This window comes from Leptinotarsa decemlineata, unplaced genomic scaffold (assembly GCF_025532065.1).
Source record: "Leptinotarsa decemlineata unplaced genomic scaffold, Ldec_3_MD MMD2_tig00000882_RagTag_RagTag, whole genome shotgun sequence".
In the NCBI taxonomy this organism is placed as follows: Eukaryota; Metazoa; Arthropoda; class Insecta; order Coleoptera; family Chrysomelidae; genus Leptinotarsa; species Leptinotarsa decemlineata.
The window spans coordinates 10,114,220-10,132,932 of record NW_027412556.1 but is presented as its reverse complement, the minus strand read 5'-3'; the positions used below and the strand labels follow the sequence as shown (position 1 = coordinate 10,132,932).

The window sequence follows — 18,713 nt, the reverse complement described above, 5'->3', positions numbered from 1 at the left end:
GTATATGAAAGACTTACTGGAAAAAGCAAGAATTCAATGAATTGCTTTGTTGATGACAGCACATATGTCTTCATCCCATTTGGATTCCAGGACATTGGCGAGGATGCACATCTTGAAGGAGGGTCCTGAGGTGATTTCGAATTGGAGTGAAAGGAACCAGGTTCAATTCAATATCATGACAATGTCAGAACAAACAATTTCGCTTTCTGCTTCGATAAGTTTGTTGGGGTTAAAATGGATACCAGTATGTCTTGGGAGGTTCAAGTCTCTGGAATTGCTCCTCAAAAGCTTGGAACACTGTTCCGAACCTGTAAAACCCCACTGTAAACTGTACAAACCCCACCAATTCTTGATGCTTTATAAAGCTCAGATCAGACCTATTGTTCACATGTACGGAGCTCTGCCCCTAAGCATACCTTGAAGCTGCTGGATTCCATCAAGAAAAGAGCCATTCACTTGATTGGAGACAGTAACATCACTTGCAATCTTGATAGTCTGGAACATCGAAGAAAGGTTGGAGATTTGTCCCTCTTACATATATACTTTCACTGAAGGTGCTCTAGTGACTTGGCACATTCGATTCCACCAAGAGTGGTACAAATCAGAAATACACGACGGACTGTGGCTGTTCATTGTTTCAAAATTCAACTCAGTACACCTCGAACTTTACTGTTTAGGAAATATTTCATTTAGAGAACTGGTCTCCTTATTTTCGTCATTAAAAGATTCACAATTTTTCAGGTTTGGTGGTTATGCTGGAATATAGATAGCATCCATTCGGCAAAGACTGAACCATCTTGGATATGACTGTGCCTGAACTTTGTAGCATCAAGAAAGTGTCAATAATTGATACTACATGAATAGTATCTTCTGCAGAAAGAAACTGGAGGAAATTGGTGAAATTAAAATTGGCAAAAGCCTACAGAGGACAGATAAAGAGGGAAATCCATCACAACTACTGATTTCTTCCTTATGTAGAAATTCAGAGACTCAGAACCTACATAATCAGCACCAGCTCAATCGCCAAATGTGAACAGTGACTCCAAAAATTGCGTTTACTTTTTGATTGTGAAAGATGCCAAATCGAATTCATACCTTTCAATGTACATTCTGACTTTTGGACTGTGGTTGAAGGGATGGTTCGCGGAAAACTGCCAGAGTTGGATGATTGGCACGACTGATGAAGAATTTCATGATATAATGCAACAATTTATGGCTTGAAGGAAAATACCTCTTAAACGACAAAAATACGGTTCATTAATAGTTAATGTTGATGATAAACTCTTCAAGTTGATTCGATGCACATATTTAATCATCACTAATAGTTTCATGAAGACACTAAGAGGAAAAAAGACCAAAAACACTATTGGACAGAGGAAACTGACGCTGAATATCTGTGTACCTTTTTACGCTTTTAACTGAATCACTAAGAAATTCCACTGGAATTGCTTCACGTTCAATTTCAAATATTACATGTATTTTTTCATCAACCTCCGTTATCTGTTGACCTATTCGCCACCGAAATCAAATGCCGGAGACGTGTGTGTATTGATCAAGATATGAATAATACACCTGTTGTAATCTGGGGAAGCAATCGTTCACTACAATACACCCTTGCTATCGTACCATAACGGCTAGGACACTCCAGATTTATGGGGTTGTAAAGCCGGATCGAACAGATAACCCCTGTAATATACTGGGGGATCATGTGTTGTTCATGGAATAGTATATTCGTTTATGTGTTGTCGTCTGAAAATTTTAGAGTTATTGCTTTCATGATGCACATTATTATTGAACACCTAATGAACCTATGACTGTAGAAAACAGTAATACAATACGCTTGCTATCCCTTTATTTTGAGCAAGTGGTGTATAGATTTGTACATCATCAACCTTCATTTATCCCGTGGGTTGGGTTACCTATCGGGCGCGTTTCCAGGTGGCAGATAGAGGAACGGCTAGGGGACTGGAGACTCTGTCCGTGAAACCAATGTGGCCTTACGGACGGGGTCGCCGGACTCCTGGTCAGTGGCAGAAATAAGTAGGGTGAGGGGAATTAAAACTCCTCAAAAGCCTCTGCAAAACATGCCACTGTGGACCAGCCTACCCAAGCTAAGGTGTAAGGAATCGTGCCGACAGCTGAATGGCCGCAGATGAATAATATGCGGTTACGAACGATCCCTTTGGGGAAACGGGCGAAACCTCATTGTAATCAGCCTTCTTCTGGTAATGTGGGCCTCTGCAAGAGGTGACCAACTTTTCCCTTGCTACTCGTGGGAACACGCATGAATGAAACAAAGACAAAAACAGAAACAACAAAAACAAAAACCACTGCTGAGGCTGGAGAGAAGTGCTCACCTCAATATAAGGCGGTGGCTGGAGAGGAACAGAAATGTCCACCCCAATCTACCGTTTGGAATGAGGCTGGACACAGCAGATCAAATGTAAGCGTAAGCGCATTCGCGTCGCCGTGGCCAAAAGGAGAAAGAGAGCGAAGTAGGCAGGAGTGACGGCAACTATAAGTCCACTCTCCTCCTTCTACCACTCCACCTCCAACAGCAATAGCACTTCCGGCGACGGACGCCAAGAGCTCCGCCTTGAATAAAGGCAAGGAACAAGCTGTCCCTGCAGGAAAGCTCTCTCACTGGTGCACCTCCACGGAGGGAACCCCAAGAAGGTTGAAGAAGCCGCGCAACGACAGTGATGTCGCTGCACCTTCCAAAACCTTCGCGGAGGCCACCGTGAGACACCTCAAGGTTGCCAAAGAGAATGTGTGTTCGGCGAGTCTTGGCGTACACCTGCCAATATGAAGGAGATGTCTCCTAGTGACCTGTCCACCTACCTGGAAAGGACAGGAGGACAACTCCTCGTGAAGATGGACAATAGGTCATATGTAGCCTAAGTGCTGTGGGTCTACATTCATCCGCCCCCCTCTACAGATACAGAGAACCTTAATTGATTGATAACTAGATTCCCTTATGATTGAATCATAGTGTCATCCCAAGCCTTTTATTTCTTAGCATATAAAACTACTAGTTGCCTCCGCAAATGTGCATTGACAGCTGATGTTCAGGCAGAGCCAAGTGCGTTGTCATCACTAAGGAACACTACCGGATTTCAGATCTTCTCCAATAACTTGCGAAACAAGAGCTCTGCTCTTATCGCCAAATCACTTTGTTCACATATTTTGTTTTAATTGTACTCTAATCTGTATACGTTGTGAATAAAGTTATTATTATTAATATTATTATTATAACTGGTTGCTGTGATCCGTTAAAATGTGTTTTTCTGTTAATCATTACATACAATATGTATAACTGACATCTAAGTTTGACTAGTAAGCTCTTAGGTCAAAGGCTTTGGATAAACCAAGCAATATAGATGGGAACTCTTCATGTTTCTTGATTACAGTTGAAGCAGTTTCAAATATTACTGATCGTATAGCAGCAACTGGTATAAAGTTATTTGAAATAATTCTCTTGTCTTCTTTGGAAAAAGTCTGGACCTGAGCTGTTTTGCAACAAGGTGAAAAACTTTCCTTTTTTCCTTATTTTGTCAGTATCAGATTTTTTGTTTATGTTCATCTGTTTCAGTGTTCGTCTAACAAAATGTCAATAAGTAATATCCAGCGTTGTAGAGTGTACAATGGGGGTGAACCTCCATTGTACTGTTGAACCCTCTGAAGGTGAGATTGTGGCAAAGTTTTGACTGTCGGCTTTAGCTACTGTCTAGAAATATTTGACACCGTTGAAACTGGCAAGAAATTCATCTTTAATTCTCTTGGTGTACAGTTCTTTTCTTCCGTTTGCTCCTGATTCGCATTTGTTGGAAACAACAACACACCTGATAGGATTTTTTTGCACTAAGAACCACTGCATACTGTTTGGAAAGTCGCTTTATTGTGAAAGGAATATATGCATATATGCCTGATAGAGTAACCTCCGCTATAAGCTAACGATGAGAAAGTTCGGAAATGGTTTCAAAATTTTTCCATTTGGCAGATTAGCAGTGCCAAACTTTGCACGATTCACTTATTGCTAATTTACTTAAAACTGGAATAAGTTTGTATTTCAATTAATACAACCAATATTGGTAGTTGAAAATCAATCCAGAAGACTAGTGAACTCTTCTTCTCGTTTAGGAATTCTTGATGGCTCTTTAATAATATGATTACGGCCTCTGCTCATTGAAAATGCCTTGGGTTCGCAACCATACTTATAATTGATATTTGAAAAGAATTCAAAAGAGTTGAAATTTTGAACATCGAAATCACCAAATATGGAAGTTTACCTACTGGAAACATTGATTTGCGGAAAATCGAATGTGGTTGCGGGTTAAAATAATAGTATTGTGTGTCACTTGGAGGAAGATTTTTCAAACTACATGACATCAAAGTTTTGGGGTTCCAGCGTCCCGTCTCATTGGCAAGATAGGTCACATAGGAGAGAAACTAGGATGACCATGAAGTCATAAACAAAAACCATCGGGATTCAGTCACAGACGCCAATTCCTGGGCCTTATTTTGAACAAGATGCGAAATATTTGGCGGACAATTTCTCTTCCAGTTGCTGTTATAATGCCATTCGATTGTATCGCGAATGGAACTGTGGATTCATTCGAATTTTTAATAACAACGTAGGTCTGAGCCATAAGACATTTCTCTTCACATTGTGGACAACTTGCAAATGCATTCAATGAAAAGAAAGAAACATATTGTCTCAAAATTTTGTTAGATAAGCCCCAATTACTTTTTCCCGAGGTCAGTCAGTATCAAATTTATGAATGCTGTCACTGCGTGACCGTATTTATTCTTTGCACCCTGGAATTTATCATAACGAGTTATTAAACAGACCTTTGATGTGGTTTTGCTTTACATGAGTAGCGCCCAAACGGATGAAGCGGTTCACTGAATTCCGAATAATATAATAATTTTGAAACAGAGAAAGGACTTCAACAAATTTCCATTTCACGTTTTGTATGCTGAAAATATTTAATACTTTGTGATATTAAACAGTATTCCATTTCGAAACAAGGATAATATAAGCTTTGGATGTTTGTGTGTGAAAATACATATGACAAACGATGAATTTATATAAATATTTCATACAAAGAGCATTGAGAATCATTGAGCATTCATTCACTGTTTTTCATTTAATCTTTTCCATACAAGAATAACAGAAATGTGAATACTAACCGAAAAAAATGAAATGCAAGAATGCAAATTGAAGAAGAAAGAAAAACTATAAAAATTGTGAAAAAGCTGTTTCATTCATTCTTGAAGGTTGGGAGAGGACTTTTTTGAGCTTATGATGTTTTTTTTTGATTTCGTATACATATCAAAATGAATGATCTTATTTTCTCGTTTGATGAAAATTGATATTTTGAAAAAGTTACACTATATTCTTTCTCACATGTACATATTACAAAATAGTGATTAGGCAGATACTGTCAGAAAACAAGTAAACTTCCTGAATAAGGTAAGTGAAGTGCCAGTTGCATTTAAATAAATATGAAGTTACATCAGTTACTGAAAAAACTTTTGAATTCATATTTTGTCGATTCACGTATACATTTCTATTGTGGAAATTATTATTATATATCATCATATTGACCTACAGGAATACATAACTGAGAAGAATCGGTTCCTGGAAAATAAGTGTTCAAGACAAAGACAGCTTATATTGAAAAAACATACAGTAAAAGCCTTTATAGGACTCTAGGTTTTTTAACATATTCATGAAATTAAGAATAGAACCGAATATGACTGTTATGAAAGACTTATCATGAACTAGACTGGAAAGGAGGGAAAATATTGAAAATATAATAATAATAATAATAATAATCGTCTTTATTGTTACCCAGCTGTAGTTACATACAAATATTTAAATAAATTAGAGAGCTAGTTGCTGACATAACAAAAGGCGAAGTTCAACTTAGTTAGCACAAGTGCTACTGAGTTGTTCTTCCACTCAACCTCAAAAAGATTCTACCTAAGCTGAAACAAAAAAAAGTAATACATGAAATAAAAAACAAAAGATGGGATTGTTCCAATATCTATTTGGATGCTGGAGAGGACGTCCATTACTAAGACTTATTCTGGTCTCATAATGATGAAAAGTGTATAGGGTTGGGCAGTTTAAATTTAAAGTTGGCTTTCGAACAGAAGTAATTTGAATCTTTTCCGTAAAACAGAAAGTTCTGAATTTCTTATTTCTTTTGGTAACAGGTTGATCACTTGGCGAATATTATAGCTAAAAGATCGCTTGAAAAATTCAGTTTTAAAACTAGGTGGGGTAAGAGTACCCTTAAATCTGATGTTCAGATCGTGAACATCAGTACGAAAAGTGATTTTTCTATACAGATAAGGCGGCATTTTGGTTTGTATAATTTTGTTATATCAATTAGCAGCATTCAATATCCGTCTATTTTCCATTGTGATCCACCCCGTATCTCATAACTTATGGGATATTCTTTGATATTTCCTAATTCCGTGAATGAACCGTAGACACGAGTTTTGTACTTTCTGTATTTTCTGAGCATACTGTTTGGTTAAACATGGCCCATATAAAGTATCCGAGTAGTTGAAGCGCGATAAAACCAGTGCATCACAGAGACTTGTTTTCGTCTGCTTCGTGAGTATGTGTCTGTGTCCATAAACAAGTTTCAACGAAGAATATGCCAGTTGTATTTGTTTGTTTATATGTTTCTCAAACCACAAGTCAGAGTCGATTATAACTCCAATCAATCGTCATTGTTAGAGATTGACTTGTTTTCTGGCGATTCTTTTTTGATCCGAAAAGTATGATATTCGATTTAGTGGCATTTAGTAGTAGACAGTGCTCTCTTGCCTACTCAACAAATGACTCGAGATCATTGTTGATAAGCGTTCATGCGTTTTCTACATCTTGAGGGAGAAAGCTGTAATAGAGTTGAGTGTCATCAGCATAAAGATGAAATTTACAGTGTTCTAGACTACGCAACATGTTTGATGAATAAATTGTAAACAATAGTGGACCCAATATTGAACCCTGTGGCACACCCTGTTTTAGATAGTTTGAATAGATTCCACCCTGGCACACTTTTTGTTCCCTGTTTTTGATGTAACATTCAAGACGTCTGATAGCACTACCCGATAATCCCATATAGTTTAAAATGGCGAGAAGTAGATCATAGTTTAGAGTGTCAAAAGCTCGACTAAAATCAAGAAGCACAAGTACAGAACAAAGACCCTCATCTGTAGCCCTAATAATGTCGTCCACGATGTGCAGCAGAGCAGTGGCGCAGATATGACCTTTGCGAAACCCAGATTGTACATCCGGAAGTAGAGAAAACCGAGAGAGATGATTTCAGCAAATTGAAAAAATATTTATCACAGCACTTTTTACTTTACGCCGAAAAACATTTTTATTTTGTTTGAAATAATTGTGTGATTTGAAACATGTTAAAGGTTATCATTCTATTATTTTCAACTCATTGATTGCCTGACGTTTTAACGCATACTCTTGTTCATTCTATAGTACTGAAAATTTAACATCTCATCTCTTTGAGCATGCTTCCAACATATTGAAATTTCTAATGCATTAGTCCAACATGTGTGAACATCATCCCTTAACTATTACAGTGATGACCTACTAGACAATATCGATCGAACGTCGAGTCAGTTTTCTCATCAATATACATGAAACGAAATAACCAAGATCCTGACCTTCTAGAATTGCAATGGGGAGTTTGAAATATTCAATTATAGCCCCATTTATGATTATTTTATAGAAAACATCATCTGACATTCGAAATAATCATGAAAACCATGTTGATTCGAATATAGAGTACCTTCTGATTCGAATTAGAGTAATCTTGATCATTCGAATCTAGTGATATAACTGTAAAGGATGTACTGTAGAGAAGAAGTTCTTGTGCTATAAAAAATGATATAGATAAACTTTTTATTCAGTTATTAAATCGTGATCGAACCTTATCAAGCTATTGTCTGTTAATAGTAGGAATACTGAGTGTATATAAATGAGTGTATAAAAATAAATTCAAAACTCCCAACTTACTCTGAAACGAAAACACGTCGTATCAGAGAACGTCTTATGATTTATTCATTTTTCAATTGAATAATATCTTTCTTTTCTGAAAGACACTGGAAATGTTTCAAAGTTCATTTCACCCGGCAGGAAGAAAATTAAACGCCATTCGAAACTTCAGAAACGGCTTGTGAAAATATTATAGTGGAAGTTTCAATTTGCATTTAAATCAGTTGAGGTCAAGAATTAATAGACACATTTTGATTATATTAACGAGTTCAATGAGACGATGAGAATCATTCTGATTTTAACATATTGAACAAATTCAGTGATTTGATTCGCGTATTTCATTCGATACTGGAAAATATTTCATTTTCAGGGGAGTGGAAGCTTATAGTTTGAAAAATGAATAACCACCCCCCATACCAACTAATTTCTTTATCCAGAACACAAGCATCTGAACGTTTGCTTTGAAAGATCTTCAGTCATTTCATGAAACTTTATGTGAATCAGACAGGATGGTATATTTCATCTAATGTAAATAAAGTACTCACATTCATCGTGATCTTTGGCGGTGACAGTAAGTACGGTGTGTTGTATATCTTCATTTTCGTCAACTTCCGCTTCATATAGGGCCTTATCGAAATAAGGAGGATTGTCATTCTTATCAGCGATTCCAATGCGGATGAATTTGGTCACTGAAATGAAAAAAAAGAATTATTAATAAAAAACTGTAGTTTAATGATGGAGGAAAGCAATATACAAAAATAAAAATGACTGCTCATTCCTGAAGACTTGTGTTTTCTTCAGTCGTGAAATGACCTTTCAAACTATCGAATATTCGCTCATCCCAAGATGATTCCCAGGGGTGAATACTTTACTGTTTGTGAACTACAATCATTCAAGAACCTGGGGGTATGTGGAAACTGGAGAAAAAGTGCAATTTTCCTTGCCTTTTCACCAATACAAACAAGATAATATCGTGCAAACATTGAATTTCCTTTTCCCAACCTCATTTTTTGAACTGGCACGCGCTGGAATATGTCGGAATATATGTTATAACGGCAATAATAGAATCCGCAAAGTTTTATTGACGTATCATTTTTCGAGGAAGATTATGGCAGATTCGACATTTTGGTTTTTTCATTCCTTCCATCTCTGATTTCTCAAATGTGGGAATAGGGAAGAACGATCATTTTGATTCTATACCAACTAATCTTATGAGCTTGTTATTCGAAAGACGGAATAGTCAGAAATAACAAACTTATAGCAGCTTCTACGCCATTCAATATGTAAGAAACGTATTTTTATCTTCTTGACTGAAATAACCTGATAAAAATGATATTTCGATCAAGTGAAATCATATAATTTCACTGAAGTCAGCATTTATATAACCTTACATGGAAAATCAGGAGTCAAGAAATCTAGGCGGCAATTAAAGTTACCACTTCTTTACAGGAGCAGGTGCTTCATTCTACCTCAAAAGTATATACAGTGTCACCGTTAAAGTGCGCACTTCATTGAAACTTCGAAAAGTTTCAATGAAGTTTAACTTTGGCACTTGTTTGTGCTTTAAATTTAACTTCAAATGATGCGGCCAACTGCGACCCACTGACGTTCACGTTCACGTTCAATAACGTCAAATTCAACTTTTTTTTGAAAATATTGAAAAAGTGCAATTCTAGATCGAGTTTAACTCAAAGTTGTGTCTACGGCAATTTTATATCCATATGCCAAAATTTATGCAACTAGGATAAAGTTAACGTTTTGCTCATTTTTGACAGATATCCCCTTTATTTTAAAAAACAAGTTCGGTTAATTGTCATCAATTCATGTATACATAACAAACTCATCGTGGACTTTAACTTTTCTGAGAGATTTTTACTTATACGGATATTTTAAGAGAGGAATTGAAAATGTGCTATAAAAATTTTAACATGACTGGTGCAAAGTTTCAATCACTTGGCTATTTTCTTGAACAAACGTCTGTATCTTCAATTTTGAAAAAACAGACACAACTCAAAAACTGCAATAAGTAATAAGGAAATTACTAGAGTTGGAATTACATTAAAATTTCAATATTCAGTATTTACTGATTATTTATAAACACTAACTAGAGCGGTAAGGATGCTTAATCACGTTGAATGAAATTTTCAAGTAGACCTTGACAGACAAAATGCATGCTATGGTATTGTCAAGTTGTTGATTTACTTGTCAAATTTTCAACAGTTATTGTTGCAATAATGTTGTCTCTTCAGGAAAGAATAGAAATAGTTTTAATATGTGGTGAGAATACACCATACCGGCAAGTAACTAACATTTTTAATGAACGGCATCCAGGAAAAAATGTTCAACATACTACTGTGTCAAGGATAATGTCGAAATTTAGAGAAACAGGATCCGTAGCAAATCAATTCAAGAAAAAGCACACTCCAAGTGAATATGATGAGGAGGCCCAACTTAACATTTGTTTAAAAGTTATTGAACACGGGAAAACGATCATAACCGATATTATAAAAAATACCGATTACAAGAGAGGAAGAAAATTTTTATTAAAGAATAAATTTTGGCCTTACAAGCCAAAATTTATTAACACATTAAAAGAACGACATTTTGATGTCCGTTTGGGGTTTTCATTCTGGTTTCAAGGAGAGAGAGAAGAAAATTTAAAGTTTTCGTATAAAATTTTATGGACAGATGAGGCAACGTTCTCTTCAAATGGAACGGTAAGTTCTCAAAATTGCCGATGGTGGGCCCAAGATCCCAATTTTCACAGTTGAATGCGGTGATCAGTATTCCTTTAAAACTTATGTATGGTGTGGGATACTTGACGACCAAATAAATGGGCCATTTTTCTTTAGGGAAAATTTATCATCCGTCGGTTATCTCAACCTTTTAAATAATGAGGTTAGTGAAGTTTCAGATAATATGCCTTTGAATATTGAATACGGCCTATGGTATCAGCTTGATGGCGCACCAATACATCACACGGTTGCTGTAAAATAGTCCCTCCAACAAATGTTTAGAGGCAAAGTTATTGGACGTGACTGGGAACATTATTGTCCATCTAGATCACCCGACAGATATATATATATATATATATATATATATATATATATATATATATATATATACATATATACATATATACATATGTATATATGTATATATATATACATACATACATATATATATATATGTTTATATATTCATAAAGATATATTATTTCGTTCATATTTGTTTATATTGCATTTATATTGTATATAATACAATGTTTTTTAGAAAATGCGACTTTCAAAATTTTCATTTCTATATTTATGGTGGGACTCTAGATATTTTTATCAATCTCCTAGCTTATATTCTGATTTCATGCACTTGACTATGATTTTTCTTTCTCAAAATGTTCACTAAAACTTTGTCAATAAGAACTTTTCTTTGGACAATAAAGCATATTCATTATTATTATTATCATTAAATCAAAACGATTCCAAGAATTTATTTGGAATAACAATCATGGATCAACCATGGATCAAGTATTTTAGACCAATCAAATACATTTGAATGAATTCGTTGTAAGTACTGAAAAAGATAATTTACTTAATAATAATAATAATAATAAATCGACTTTATTCATCAAAAATAAATTAGATGAACAGGCGGATTATCAGCATAAGCTGTTTTTCAAATCAACCTTACAAAAATATACAATAAAAACTATAATAATAACAAGTATAGAATAGAAGATAAATCAACCAATACAACAATGAACACAATAATAAAAGCTTGATTAAAATGAATAATAATAAGGGTTTTGCAAAAATCGACATACAGAGCACCAATTACCAGGATTTAAGCAGAAGTTTCGAGCGTTTTTTAAATGTCATTATCGTGTAAAGTCTGAAGTCACTGGGCAACTTATTATACAGCTTAGCGGAAATATAGGAAAAACTTCGAGTAAAAAGTGCCGAGTTGTGTTTGGGAATGACTAAGACAGATCCATTTCGAGTATAATAGTTGTTAGTCTGGGAAAAACTAACAAGTCTATTATATAAATGATCAGGTTTATTTGTTAATAGTAATCTATGTGCATTCGTGAGGATGTGTAGAGTGCGTAGTTTTTCAAGTCTTAACCATCCGGAGTCATCAAACCTACTACTGATGTGATCAAATTTACGTATACCGAAGGAAAATCTCAAACAAGAGTTTTGAATTCTTTGGAGGCGAAGAGAGTCGTATTGAGTAAGTGCAGGTCCATATATGCAATCGCAATAAGATAATTTAGAGAAAATTAAAGTTTCGCAAAGCTTAAGTTTGAGTTGTGTAGAAAGAATGTCTCTAATGGGAAAAATTTGTCTGAGAATGTTATAAAACTTGACCAGAATTTTTTCTTTCGTACATTCCCGAACTGAAAAAGTTGTAAATTATCCAAATTCCGTTAAAAAACAAGTCCTCCTTTTTTATTTCCTGACAATAGTGCTTGAACTGGTATATATTTATCGGGTGAGGATTTATATTTTCCTCTGCAATGTATCATCAAATAGATTTATAGATTTATTTAAAGAGTTATCAATGTAGACTTCAACCTAGCCCAGAAAACTAGTTTATATGGCCTCACTAGCCATGATTTTCCATGCTGGGAATCGCACGTTGACATATAAGACCTTCTCAATTCTGGGCTCTTCAAGTTTCGACTTATGACTGCTGTCATTCATAAAGGGGTGGCAGCTGATATCGTTGATTAAGTTGAACTCCATCAGGATATAATTTATTACCTCTCTTGTAAAACATTTGCTGCTCATGAAATACCTCCAGAATATCGCATTTTTCAAGTGAGAAAATGGCTTATTGTTAACAAAAAAAAATATTTGCTTTTTTATAGCAAGAGCTGTCCTATTACTCTTGATATTTCGATTTTAGTGTAGATGCCAGATTGAGGGTGGGTTGGACACAAAAGAGAATCAGTTAATCGATTCCACCCACTATGAAATTTCATTTGGAAGAATAATTTCATTATCATACAGAACTAACTAACTACAATTAACAGTTAAAAAGTTGGTGAACATTTCGAGTAATTACTCAATTTCAAATTCCTGTACACCAATTCGACATAATTGAATTTAAGAGATCAACATTCACCTATTCAAGTTGTTGAACAAATACACGCTGCATTCAACATCAACTCTCTGTTATTGTACATAAACAAAAGAACGCAATCGGGAACATTCACTTTCCTGAAATTATTTCCTTAGAATAGAATTTTGACATAACATGAAATGAAAATGAATGCAGTTTTTATTCTCGCAGATTTTTTCCCATTGAACTAGGTGAAACGAAAAAGTATGAACAGAAAGACTTATGATAACAGGATCTTTTCTATCAACAATGTTATTAATCGTGAGCAAACATAAAAAACATTCAAAGGCTGTATTGGATTGGGATTGGAATATCACACAGACGAAATGCTTATGAAAGAAATGAACATGATTGAAAGGAATAGACCCTGAGATGGCTTCGAATAAAATGAGATGTTATCCTTAAGGATACGTAGCCTGAAAAAATTTCATTTTGTTCATGAATACCGATGAATAGTGTTTTATGAAAAATTTTCTATGTAAGGAAGAAATCTCATTTATTCTTTTTTTCTCCTTCATCTCTGATTTTTTAAGTTAGTTACTGTACTGCAGAGAAAATTGGTTTAGAAAGGAGTAGAAGAATTTTGAAAGAGCAAAACAAATTTGGAAATGGAGGAATTTGAAATGTCGAAGAATAACTGAAACATCGTGAAAATGTTATTGTACATTGCATACCTCTTTTAAAATTCCAAATATGATTACTAAACTTACTATCAAAAATACTCGAAGTTTTCTGCGAGTGAAAATATTTTTTTCAATTCAGCAGGACTCATTGTTGCCTGATAATTTACTCCACATAATAAACCAGCTCCTAATCATAGTAAAACCTTAGACTTTTCCATCAAAATATGAAACCAACATGGTTGAAGAGTCCTAGGGCTGAGAAAACAAATGGATTTTTTTTGTTCAGAATTGGCTTTATTCATCAAGAGCTACACAATCATTTTAGCGCGGCTCCAACTTTTCAATACCACTTTTGTAGAGCTTTCGTCTCAAAAAAGGACTCAGTTTCAGCAATAACCTCTTCATTCGAGGTCTGCAAACAGCTAGTAGTCGCTGGGTGACAAATCTGGCAAATATGATGGATGCGGGAGCAATTCAAAGTTCAATTCATATAGTTTTGTCGTTGTTCCGATTGACTGGTTGCACGGTGCGTTGTCTTAATGAAACACATTTTGTTCTTCACCATATGCGGTCGAGTTTTTGCAATTTCTGCAATTTCCTTTAAACGTTCCAATAACGCTATAAAATATTCACTGTTGATGGTATTTTCCCTCTCAAGATAGTCGATGAATATTACGCCACGCACATCCCAAAATACCGAGGTCATAATCTTTCAAGCCGATTGTTTTGGTTTCGGGTGCTTTAGAGGAGGGTTAACCAGTTGCTCGCCACTCATATAACGATCGGTTTGATTCCGGGCACAGAGTATGTGCCCTGCTACCAGGACCTGGCAGTCTGGTTCCACCTTCATCAAGTTGGTGAGTAAAACAAAAGTGTGGCTTGGAAAATAGGTATCTAACGCATTTCAGGGAAACGCACTCTCATGACTCTCATGACCATCCAGGAGAGACACTCCTGATACTTTTAAGGTAGTCTTTAGCCATCCAGACTGGAATGCAGACGGAGTGAAATGATGGATCCATGTTTCATCCATTGTCACATATCGACGTGAAAATTCTGGTTTGTTATGTTTCAACATGGCCAAATACTGCTCAGAATCATCAAGATCTTGTTGTTTTTGGTCAACAGTGAGCTCGCGCGGCACCCACTTTGAACAGAGCTTCCTCATAGTCAAATGATCATGCAATATAAAGCCAACATGTTCTTTTGATATTTTTACAATGTCAGCTAACTCAAGCAACTTCACTTTTCGATCATTTCTTTTGAGTTTTCTGGTGTTACTGTTTCATTTTGACGTCCACTGTGTTCTGCATCATCGGGAGTTTTCAGTCGAGGTAGTAATTCTAATATATCATCTCGCCCTTGATTCCATTTGACTGTCAATAAACACTTTCCACCTATAAAATTCCTCACTCAACATACCTCCTCGAATATGTCTGTTCGTCTCCCTACCCTTTGTATCAGTATGGACGCGATGAAAAATAGTGATTGATGGTTGGAAAACCCTGTGAACAAACAAGAAGAACTCCGTTCAACGCGCATAACAAGATTAATGACCGACAAGATGAGATCCACATGAAGCTAGAGCTTTCTCCGTTGTTCTCGAACGCCTAATTTATAACAATAAAGCTGAGAATTGCGGCGCCAATCATCCTAATTCAAAAATTAGTATGCTGGTGTGTGCGACAGAAAAGGGAAAATTGGTCACTCGCTCCGAGTGTAATGGATAAAATGTTGCGGTAACGCTAAGAGCATTTCAGACGACAGTCTGACAAATACCAAGTTCAGAACTGCAAATTTTCACGAAAGTGGTTGACACCGAATGGTGGAGTTCATTTGAGCTGTTTGTGTTAGTGTCTCTGCACTCGGTTGAGTCTTTGATTGTATTCCACCACTGAAACTTCAAATCGAAGCAGTGCCTGGCTATCATAATGTTCGTGTCAAGTAGCAAAATGAAATCCAGAAATTTCATAATTTTTAGGAGATAACCTGATTTTTTCAAGGACATAACACAAGCAACACAGGAAAATCCTCAAGGCACAAATATGAATTTGGTGAACTGAATAGGGTAGGTTGAGTAGGTTTAATCTTTAAAGTAGTGACTAATATTCCTATGCACCTCCATTTCAGTGGATTGATGAAAATACTTTGTTTTTACGTATATATGTATATATATATATATATATATATATATATATATAATATATATATATATATATATATATATACATATATATCCAGAAATTTCATAATTTTTAGGAGATAACCTGATTTTTTCAAGGACATAACACAAGCAACACAGGAAAATCCTTAAGGCACAAATGTGGCAAGTCACTTGAACATGTCCCGTGAAAGTATCTATGAGAGATACACATATCTCCAACCTTTTTTCGATATCCCAGGCTATCAAGGTTTTCTGGATGGAATCCAGCAGCTTCAGGAAACGCTTAGGGGCGGAGCTCTACATATGTGAACAATACTTCAAAAAAGATCTGATCTGAGCTTTATGAAGCATCAAAAACACAAAAAAAAACAGTGTTTCAAGCTTTTGAGAAGCAGACTTTGCAATTCCAGCGACATGATTGTGCCAAGACATATTGGTGTTCATTTTCTCCTCCAACAAACGTGAAGCAGAGAGCGGAATTGTCTGTCCTGACATTATTATATCCGGTTCGCAGATATTTATCTTTTTGGAGAAAGCCGATGCCTGGGTTTTTCTGGCATTGAATTGAACCTGGTTACTTTCACCCCAATTCGAAATCACATCTAGATTCTCATGCTGCTCCTTTCAGTTAACGGACCAAACAGCAAACGGACATCAGTGTTACGTTACATATTTTTCTGTGACTATTACAATAATAAATAGTTTTCGAGATCTTATCTGTTTCGTTGACTGCCTACACCGCTTACTGAAAAGTTTTTGTCATGAGAAAAATATTCCGCAGCTGAAAATTTGATAGTTCTCGCGAGTTGAGAGTTTCTTATATATGTGATCAAAATGAAAAAAGTCAGTTCTCATTTCCTTTCTCTTTCAGTAATTCTGAGTCTTCAGGCTATTTTCTATTTCAGGCAATCAAATATGAGAATTGTCAACATTCTTGGTTCTCCGAATACGGTTCTGGAAAAAGTGCATCGATTTGACGCATGTGTAATTATCAATTCCCTTTTTGATGGAGTTCTGCGAATCCAACATTTCTGAAATGTAAAATTTTTTACGCCTAAAGAATAGGGAATTTAAATTATCACAAATATTTATTTCCACGCTGGAATTATGGACCGCTTGTGGAATAAATGGTAATAAATGTCGGTAACATGAGCCTGTGGTATCATAAAAGTAACTCACATGTGCATACATTATTATTACAACTCGCTAGACAATAATTTTATTGGTCGTAAAACACCAAATGAGCACATCCTCATGGATATATCACTTCGGAAAATTAGTTATTTTTCATGGGGTGGAATTTTTGTCGCCAATTATTATGAGACTCTGAAAAATATGAATTTGGTGAACTGAAGAGGGTTGGTTGAGTAGGTTTAATCTTATAGAGTAGTGACTAATATTCCTATGCACCTCCATTTCAGTGGAATGATGAAAATACTTTGTTTTTACATGTATATACATACACAGTGACAAAAAATAAACATTTGTGATGTTTACGTCCATATAAGAGAAAAATATAATAAAACACATGATAAGAGGATGAATTAATTATTTCTGATTTTGTTTATATACCGGATGACAAAGAAATCCTTGTACACGGTGCCTTATGGGTGTTTGGTGAGAAATTTGAAATTTGGAACTGAGATATAGTCCATTGAAGCCAATATTTTAATGAAAATACAACTCTCGAAACTATTTCATTTCAGAAAATGAACTCAAGCCAAGAAGTACCTATCCAATTTAATAGAATATACAATTATCTTTTCAACGATGAAACAAAATGGCGGCATAGGAGCAGTTTTACCTGAATTCAAGTCAAGCAATTAGATGTTTTCAGAAAAATTCACAGATTTAAATTTTTCAACAGTAGATGCCATACTTTCATCTAGAAAATGTTGATAGAAATTGATACTTTCTAAACATCTTGTACTACAGAAAGAATTGAATATACTGCATGGTTCATTTTTTGCACCAGCCAAATAGTTTTTTTCAATTTTCGACCACTACTCTATAATAGAAACCATTCGGACTGACAAGCCGTTCACTATCAGTTCTTGGTTTTCCAGTTCTGCATTCTCGATTTCCCTCTGTTGCAATCTCAACAAACTTGATTTAATTGCCTCCAAGAGCAACATGTTCAAAAGCCACAGAAATCGACTTGAAGGCAATTATTATGACTTTTATTAACTGCAGTCCACAGTGTATTTATATACATTTCACTCGAACCGATACAGAACAAGTATTATAGATTCAAGTGCACTTGTGAATACAGTTGCCATTTCTCGAGCAAACATACGTAGATGTTTTTGCTTTCACTCTATTGGTAACGTTTTTTTAAAAAACTGATATATTGACTAGCTAACTTCAGGTACTTCGAATAAATATTGAAGTGAAAGACATTTCGAGAGAAATGACGGTCTCCTACGCCAGTAACCAGGCTGGATTTTAACGGATTCAAACAGGTCGTCGGTGCGATAATAAATCTGTTATTTGTGAAAGTCATATTGAAAGAACTGGCGGCTCCCTAGTAAAAAATTGAGTATTTTGTATTATTATACAAGAAAAAGTGAATGAGGAAACTTAGGGTGGCAGCATTGCCTCGAACAAGACAGCTGCGTCTCCGGAAGAAGTTTCTGTCGACTATGGACTGGAGGAGTCTGGTCAAATGCGCTTTACTGAGAAGCAACGTCCATATGAAGTAAAGAAGAAGAAGCCAACTTCAGGATATCGTACACGTTACGCTTTCTTATATTATATTGTAGAGAAT

The 18,713-nt window shown here is 35.5% G+C and overlaps 1 protein-coding gene across 1 annotated transcript in view; it reads right to left on the bottom strand.

The window, feature by feature from the left end:
• The window catches only part of CadN (neural cadherin), a 796,050-nt gene that overhangs the window by 128,783 nt on the left and 648,554 nt on the right, over positions 1 to 18,713 (bottom strand). Inside the window, 1 exon segment of the mRNA XM_074174961.1 lies at positions 8,581 to 8,724. Coding sequence (XP_074031062.1) covers positions 8,581 to 8,724 — 144 coding nt within the window.